The 9,388-nt window shown below is 42.7% G+C and overlaps 1 protein-coding gene across 1 annotated transcript in view; it reads left to right on the top strand.

Moving 5' to 3' along the window:
• Positions 1 to 6,138: 6,138 nt before the first annotated feature.
• The window catches only part of LOC115828978 (transmembrane protein 47-like), a 10,145-nt gene continuing 6,895 nt past the window's right edge, over positions 6,139 to 9,388 (top strand). Inside the window, exon 1 of the mRNA XM_030793087.1 lies at positions 6,139 to 6,398. Coding sequence (XP_030648947.1) covers positions 6,203 to 6,398 — 196 coding nt within the window. The 5' untranslated portion in view covers positions 6,139 to 6,202. The remainder of the gene's footprint in view (positions 6,399 to 9,388) is intronic.

Here is a 9,388-nt window from a genome sequence, read left to right as displayed (position 1 = left end):
GTGAGACTTTAAGGATGAGTGACAGATCAGCCATAAGTTAGCTTTAAGCATATCAACACATTTTACATTTGAATGCCAATTCTTAACATTCATGACAATTACTTATACTACACATGCAAGGGCAGCTCTATTTTTGACTGTAGATGTTTTAAGGAATTGATTTTTGGGAGGGACTTCATAATATCCAACACACCTGGGCCCTGCAACCAGGTCTGTGGAGATGGTTCCTGAGATGGAGACCTGAAATGGTTCCTGAAACAGAGAGGAAGAGAAAGAGACAGACAACTGTCAAGATTTTTGCTGTCATAATTATGGTCCCACGGAATGATGAAGAGACAGAGAGAGAAGAGGTGTGTGTGTGTGTGTGTGTGTGTGTGTGAGAGTGTGTGTGTGTGTGTGTGAGACTGTGTGTGTGTGTGTGTGTGTGTGTGCGTGTGTGCGTGTGCGTGCGTGTGTGCGTGCGTGCGTGTGTGTGTGTGTGTGTGTCTGTGTGTGTGTGTGTGTGTGTGTGTGTGCGTGTGTGTGTGTGTGTGTGTGTTGTAAGGTGGGTGTGATGGATGTATTGAAGTCCCACAGTTGGATGTGAAGCAGGGAGCTCCTACCCACTCTCTGTCTCTTCTCTCTCTCAATTATTCATTAATCTACAGCATTTCCCCTTCAAAAACCTCTGAGCACCCCTCCCCCACTCTCCTCTCTCTCTCTCTGAAATCTGTATCTTATTCATGAATTAGGGAAGCTTGTAATCTCAGTTCAGTTAACCCCCACTTCCAAGAGTAATATATTACCTTCACCCCCATCAATAACTAATATATCACCCCACACCAAACACTAATATATCAACCCAGTATGAACTAATATATCAACACCACACACCCAACTCTAACATATCAACACCACACTGAACACCATCACACACCAAACACTAACTAATATATCACCCAACACAAAACACTGTTACCACATACAAAACAATTACTAAAATATCAATCCCACACACCAAGTACTAACCAATATATCAACCCTGCACACCAAACACTAATTGTAAGGACTGCAGTGGAGCTGGACCCAAATGCAAGACACTGTTGAAATGATTTAATAAAAGAGGAGGACTTTACTTACATAAGGGCAAACAAACAGGTACAAACAGGAACCAAAACTGAGGAACCAAAAGGTGCAGTCAAACAGTGTGAATCCAGACACGAACAACAACAGACAAAGAGCAGATCAAACACAAAGGGCTTAAATACACATGGAGAACCAAACAGTGCAAACATGATTGGTTAAAATCAACAGGGGTAAAACCAGGGGTGCATCCGAATAGTTCTTTTTCTTAGGAAGGGTTCCTAGCTGAGTGAAATGACCCGGAAGTATCTAAGTGGCAGCCATGATAAGAGCTGGTCGAATTCTCTAAATGCTAAAGAAAGGTGCTTCAGTGCTTCCTTTCCTATCTCCTTTAGCACAGGGTACACTGGACCATCCTTTACAACAGGAAAGGGCATCATTTCACCCCACAAGTCTTTAGGGCAGCGACGTTTAAAGTGACGCATCATTCGGCTGCTCACCAAAACAAACGATTATGTGAATGTAACACTGACCGTAAATAATTTAATAACGATTTCCAACTATTCCTGATTAAAAATAAGTCTTAGTACCGAAGTACAAGCATTAGTAATTGCAAAACAAATGAAATAATATCTTCTGGATCAGATCAACATGACCAGCAAGGGATATGAGTTGTTTATAGTCAAATGATGTTTTTAATGCAACCTGACTAAAACGTAAGAATGATGATATAAACAGTAGTAGATTTGTAGGTCTAATGGGTTGAATCTCGGGTGAGTGTGAGCAACCATTCTCAATGTGACGACCATTTCATTTCACTTTAGTGATTGGCCTATATTCCTTTTTTTATTTCAATTCCAATCTTGGTAATGAAGTAATATTTTTTTACTGGGTTTTCCAACTTTATGTAGTCTGCATGAAACAAATCGGTAATAGCGCATGGAGTGAAGTATCTAAGATGGGCTTTTAGTAGTCCGTCCTCGGGACACTGTAGTTTCACCACGCCAGACCCGCGTCAATAACATCCGCCATCACATCATTACGTAGCCTAGTTTAAGTGCAGTGGGATAATCTTAGCACCGCGGCTGTCTTTTCCTAAGTCCTTCCCATCTTTCCTTGACCTTGTGACGTTTTCCATGGAGGTCAAGGAGAAGTGGTTAGGAAATGACATAGGATGTAATTTTTTTGACTATTCTGATGCACCCCATGTTAACAAATAAGAAACAGAATCAGGAGCGGAGACAGAGACACAAGGAACAACAGGAGCACAAGACATGTCAAAACAAAAGTCCAAAGCATGGTGCAGACACCAATATATCAACCCCACACACTAAACACTAGCCAATATATCAACACCGCACACCAAACACTAACCAGTATATCAACCCTACACACCAAACACTAACACATCAACACCACATACCAAACACTAACACATCAACACCACACACCAAGCACTAACACATCAACACCACACACCAAACACTAACACATCAACACCACACACCAAACACTTACCAATATATCAACCCCACACAAAACACTAACATATCATCCCACACCAAACACTATCACCCCCACAAAACACTAACTAGTATATAAACACCACACTCACACTAATACATCACTTCACATAAAACACTAACTACATATATCAAGACCACACCAACCATATATCACCCCACCCCAAACAGTAACTAATATATCATCCCACAGAGCCAATACTAAGCAATATATCAACACCACACCCAACACTTACTAATACATCACCTCACATGAAACACTAACTAATATATCAACACCACACCCATCACTGACTAATACATCACCTCACATGAAACACTAACTAATATATCAACACCACACCCAACACTGACTAATACATCAGCACCACACAAAACACTAACTAATATATCAACACCACACCCATCACTGACTAATACATCACCTCACACAAAACACTAACTAATATATCAACACCACACCCAACACTGACTAATACATCACCTCACACAAAACACTAACTAATATATCAACACCACACCCATCACTGACTAATACATCACCTCACATGAAACACTAACTAATATATCAACACCACACCCAACACTGACTAATACATCAGCACCACATCCAACGCTGACTAATACATCACCTCACCCAAAACACTAACTAATACATCAACACCACACCCAATGCTGACTAATACATCACCTCACATGAAACACTAACTAATATATCAACACCACACCCAACACTGACTAATACATCAGCACCACACAAAACACTAACTAATATATCAACACCACACCCATCACTAACTAATACATCACCTCACACAAAACACTGACTAATATATCACCTCACACAAAACACTAACTAATACATCAGCACCACACCCATCACTGACTAATACATCACCTCACACAAAAAACTAACTAATATATCAACACCACACCCAACGCTGACTAATACATCACCTCACATGAAACACTAACTACTATATCAACACCACACCCAACACTAACTAATATATCAACACCACACCCATCACTGACTAATACATCACCTCACACAAAACACTAACTAATATATCAACACCACACCCATCACTGACTAATACATCACCTCACATGAAACTCTAACTAATATATCAACACCACACCCAACACTGACTAATACATCACCTCACATGAAACTCTAACTAATATATCAACACCACACCCAACACTGACTAATACATCAGCACCACACCCATCACTGACTAATACATCAGCACCACATCCAACGCTGACTAATACATCACCTCACCCAAAACACTAACTAATATATCAACACCACACCCAACGCTGACTAATACATCAGCACCACACAAAACACTAACTAATATATCAACACCACACCCACTGCCGACTAATACATCTCCTCACACAAAACACTAACTAATATATCAACACCACACCCACTGCCGACTAATACATCACCTCACACAAAACACTAACTAATATATCAACACCACACCCAGCACTGACTAATATATCAACACCACACCCAACACTAATACATCACCTCACACAAAACACTAACTAATATATCAACACCACACCCAACACTGACTAATACATCACCTCACACAAAACACTAACTAATATATCAACACCACACCCATCACTGGCTAATACATCAACACCACACCCAACACTGACTAATACATCACCTCACATAAAACACTAACTAATATATGATCCCACTGAACTGTATTTGTAGTGACTGAAATGATAATGATGTGAGTTTACGATAAAGTGAAAATAATAATTAATAATCACATGACACACGGGAAGGACATTTCAGGGCAGCCACTTTAGGGAGAAAAAAAGATTAGTGGATTTATTTATTAAATCTGATTTAAGGTTATGGCAACGTATGTATAAGGTTACTTCAATATTTTTATTAACGTCTTATAAAACATTCAATAACGAATGACTCCCTGAATGTTAATGAATGGCCACACAACCTTTAGATCCCCATGCTAATGGGGGTCACACACTGAGAATCACTGAGTGTAAGGATGGTGTGTTCACAGCCAGATAAAGAGATTTATACACTTATTAGAGAGAGTAACCAGTGTGCTGTATTGTAAATGCAGTCAGTGAATACCATTCAAATTCAGTCAGACCCCTGTCACTGGCCTCCTCTTGTAGATGACTATCTATCTATCTATCTATCTATCTATCTATCTATCTATCTATCTATCTATCTATCTATCTATCTATCTGTCTGTCTGTCTATTCATTTAACTATCTGTCTGTCTGCCTGTCTGTCTATCTGTTTGCCTATCTTTCTGTCTGTTTGTTATCTATGTGACTCAGTTGTTAATTTAGTGTTTAATTTAGTAATTTAGTGGCAGTGAATAGTGGTTGTGTAGTAGTCAGTTGACTGAGCAGTCTCAGCTTTGATAGCTCTCTCACTACTCTGCACAGTGTGTGTGTGTGCGTGCGTGCGTGTGCGTGTGTGTGTGTGTGTGTTTGTATATGTGTGTGAGGTGTGTGTGTATGTGTGTGTGTGTGTGTGTGTGTGTGTGTGTGTGCGTGTGTGTGTGTGTGTGTATGTGTGTGAGGTGTGTGTGTATGTGTGTGTGCGTGTGTGTGTGTGTGTGTGTGTGTGTGTGTGTGTTTGTGTATGTGTGTGAGGTGTGTGTGTATGTGTGTGTGTGTGTGTGTGTGTGTGTGTGTGAGGTGTGTGTGTGAGTGCGTGTGTGTGTGTGTGTGTGTGTGTGTATGTGAGGTGTGTGTGTGTGTGTGTGTGTGTGTGTGTGTGTGTGAGGTGTGTGTGTGTGCCACACTCTTTGTTTGTATTCTCACCGTTGCTAAAAGGTCCTGCTCAACTCCACTGAGAGGTTTTCAGTCCAACTGAAAAAGAAGTGAAGCTGTTTCTCTCTCCCTCTCTCTCACACACACACACACACGCACACACACACACTTTACACACACCTTTAGGAGTGTGTAGATGTCTGAAATTAGACTGAGAATTCTCTGGTTTATGATGTAATACACCAGCCCATCTTAATCTGGCCTCCCTTGATCTGGGAGTGCGGGTGTGTAATAACACATTAAGTTTTGTCGACCCAGGTCTTAGCTTGATTCCACTGCCAGTGCTAAGGACCTAAACCACTTTAGTCATGGAATGTCCGCTCGAACGTGGACAAATAAACAGTCTATATCCTTTAACGAAAACAAGTCGTCCGCTTCTGCTGCTATGTAAGGAGCAACTCTTTGCTGTTTGAATTAACTGTCAGCTTTTTTTTTTTCCTTCTCGGTCCCAGGGCCACAAACTGATTATTTTGTAACGTTCCGAATTAATACTGACCGATAGGTGGTGCACAGTGACTTCAGAGAGAGTGTGTGTGTGCATATATATATATATATATAGGTGCGTGCACGAGCACAAGCACCAGCACAGACACGCGCATCCAGCAAGAATGCTGTCGTCTCCATCCCCGCGCCTCTAACTCTTCAGTTCGCACCAAACTTCCAGCGGAGTACGAGCCCCTGCTAGTCTGAAGCCTGCCTCTCTGCGGTTTTTTCCGGTGCCGAAATTCCTCAGCGGATCAAGATTCACAAAGCCAACCTAATGTGAAAACATGTCCGTCAATGAGGTTTACGTGTTCCGGCCGTTCAAACTCATCGCTTTGCTGTGTGTGTTCCTGGCTCTCTCTCTCGACATTGTGGCACTGTGGAGTTCTGCGTGGGTTACAGCCGAACACTACGCGCTATCCTTGTGGGAGTCTTGCAGAGAAATCGAGGCGGAATGGAAGTGCACCTCCACCCTCAAGTCTGGTAAGTAGCCAAAAATTCCCCCCTGTGTGTAGAAAGGAATTCCTTTCGTGTAAGGCTATGATATTTTTGTCTCGGTCCTGAACTGTAGTGGTAATTCACAAATGTTGAATGCATTGGTAACTACTTTATCCAGATATGTTTGTTTATTTTTTAAAAGACCTTACCTAAACTTGCAGGCTGACATGTTTTGAACATGAATATATGTATATTAAATAACAAAGCTACTTTTTGCAATAGTACGGCTCTTTTATTTATTGGTTGATTTTATTCGCCGACTAGACACAGATAAACTACTGTAGGTTTTATCCTGCTGGTTATTCATGTGTTGTTGTTTACCTGCTACACGTGAATTTTGTCAACGTGAAATCCAACAGTAACGGTTAGTCATAAGCGCCGTTCACTGATACTATAATTAGAGCTTTATTGTCCCACTGATCTGTTTTTTGTCATAGATCAGCAGCTGTGATGTTGTTGAAATATATCGGGAGAAGTGTGTGGAAATTACGGCGATTCTCTACGAACATCAGGGATGATGTGATCAAACAATGAGCCATTGTTAACGACCTGGCCTGCCATTACACGCACACTCTCTCAGTCTGGGGCAATGTTTGCGTTTTAGGGACTGCCTTTTGCCTTTTGTGTGACGTCTTTTCGGAGGTTCACCCTCATGCAGCCATATGTTTGCTGAATGGGAAGACGTGTTTGCTTCCAGCGGGTTTCTACTGATTGAGCGCTCCGCGTCGTCCCGGTTTGGGGACTTCAATGCGCCCCCCCCCCCTTTTCTCTTTCTCTGTGTGTTTGTGCGGGCGCGCTCGCACGCTCGCGTGTGTTAAGTGTTCTTTTCTCTTTCTGCTGTATTGATGAGCGATTAGTCGGCGTGACGTGACGTGCCATTTGGCCTCCCCAAGCCCTTTGTGATCGGGAATGGGCGTGTTCCGTCTATTGTTATAAGTTTTGGCTCATGATGGCTCTGCGGGGCTTTGGGGTTTGTTACTGTTTTGTTATCTTCTGTGTGTGTGAGAGAGAGAGAGAGCGAGAGGCAAGCATGTAGTAGACCCCCGCAAGCTGTCGCTGTGGGAAAATATGTGTGTCTCTCCCACGCCTACTTTTCGAGAGTGAGAGAGAGAACACGAGACAGAGAGTGAGGGAGAGAACGCGAGACAGAGAGTGAGAGAGAGAGAGAACGTGAGACAGAGAGGGAGAGAGAGAGAACGCGAGACAGAGAGGGAGAGAGAGGTGGGAGTGGAAGGAGTCACACGCACATTTTCCCACAGCAACAACTTCTGGAGGGAGTACAGATTCTCTCTCTCTCACTCTCTCTCTCTCTCCCCCCCTCAGGGATTCCCCCAGGGCCCAGTCTAGCACACACAGAGACTCAGATAGACGGTGTACACAAACACACTCCAGAGGACTGAATGCTCACACAGACACACATACACACACACACAGAGACAGGCTCTCTGAGTGTTACTGGGACTCCCTTTGGCAGAATTTCTCATTCCAGTTTCACTAAACCTCATAGAAGTGTCTGAGGCTTTGAGTGATTAGCTTAGGACAAGACAGAGAGATCAATGATCACTGATCCCTGGAGGCTCAGTCTCTCTCTCTCACACACACGCACACGCACACAGTTTTTGGAGTGTGTTGATGTCTGAATATTTAGAGTCGGGTAAAAGGAGTTCCTCAGCTCATTAAAATCACCACAGTGCAGAGAGAGAGAGAGAGAGAGAGAGAGAGAGAGAGAGAGAGAGAGAGAGGGAGAGTGAGTAAAAGCTGAAACGAGAGGCGTCTGTGTGAGCAGTACTCCGGTGTAGATGTGTTATAGCACCGTGTCCTTTAGAACACAAATAAGACGCAGTGTCTGACTGGCTTCCAAGGCCACATTTACAGTATAGACACTGACAAGAGTGACAAACACAACAAACAAACAAATAAATAAACAAAGAAGTATTTGATGAGGGTGTGTTTTTAAAACTTATTTAAAGTGTGTGTATGGGTGGGGTAGAGAGGGCTATAGAACAGAAGAACATGGTGGGCATTTGTGTTTGTCAGTCAAAATAATCAGAGGGTGCAGAGATGGTTTTCGGTCGTACTCTTCTCTACTGAGGCTCAGTCATGGCACAAACGAAGGAGAGGAGAGGAGAGGCGAGGCGAGGAGAGGAGAGGAGCTGCTCCTTGAACAAGATGTTACTGCGACTGAGTCTTGATGTTACTGACTAAAGAAAACAGTTTCTTGGGGCATAGATATACCCATGCTGCACACAGGGCCTTTGACCTTGCATGTCTTAGATAGCGAATACCTTTTACCCATATCTGAGAGAAAACCAGTACTTTCTGGTTTTTCTGTTGGACCCTCAGATTTATGACACCAATAAATGACCAGGAGAAACTGACCATCTCTCTGTGTGAAGTTAAAAATTTTGTAAGGGAGATTTTGTAAGTGTGTAGAAAGGCAAACAGTCATGTATGCTTTGTGTGAGTAACGCGTGTGTCTCCTCTGACCTTAATACCACAGAGAACATTCTGCCAGGCCCCACAAACAGCACTGTACAGCGAGCAGAAATGCAGCACAGTTCTTCAGTCGAGGGCCCAGAGTGAGGCAATCCACTGGTCCTTTCTCTTCATGATGTTTTTGCCCAAACTCACCATTACAAAGAACTTTCCAGAAAGTCTGGGGCTTGAATGCTTCACATGGAGCAGCGCGGCGAGCGTCAGAGAAACACAGAGAACAGGCCTGTGGGGCCTCTTAACTGAAGCAGCAGTGTTTACAGATAACACTACGCTGCAACAGAAATAATATGTTCATATTGGCTCAAAACTGTCAACTCTCTCCAGTTTTAAGGTAGTTATTTGCAGAGTATTTGATGTTCTTGTGCTGTTGCTGAGGGCTTTTGGAGCTTCTGAAATAAAGAGCAGAACTAACTTTTCCTTTTAATCTTGACCAGGAGGCTTAAGACTTTTGGAGATATATCTGTAATCTTCATTTGAGA

Source organism: Chanos chanos, chromosome 15, assembly GCF_902362185.1.
Source record: "Chanos chanos chromosome 15, fChaCha1.1, whole genome shotgun sequence".
NCBI classification, from domain to species: Eukaryota; Metazoa; Chordata; class Actinopteri; order Gonorynchiformes; family Chanidae; genus Chanos; species Chanos chanos.
Note: the sequence above shows the minus strand (reverse complement) of the source record. Positions and strands in the feature narration are given on the sequence as shown.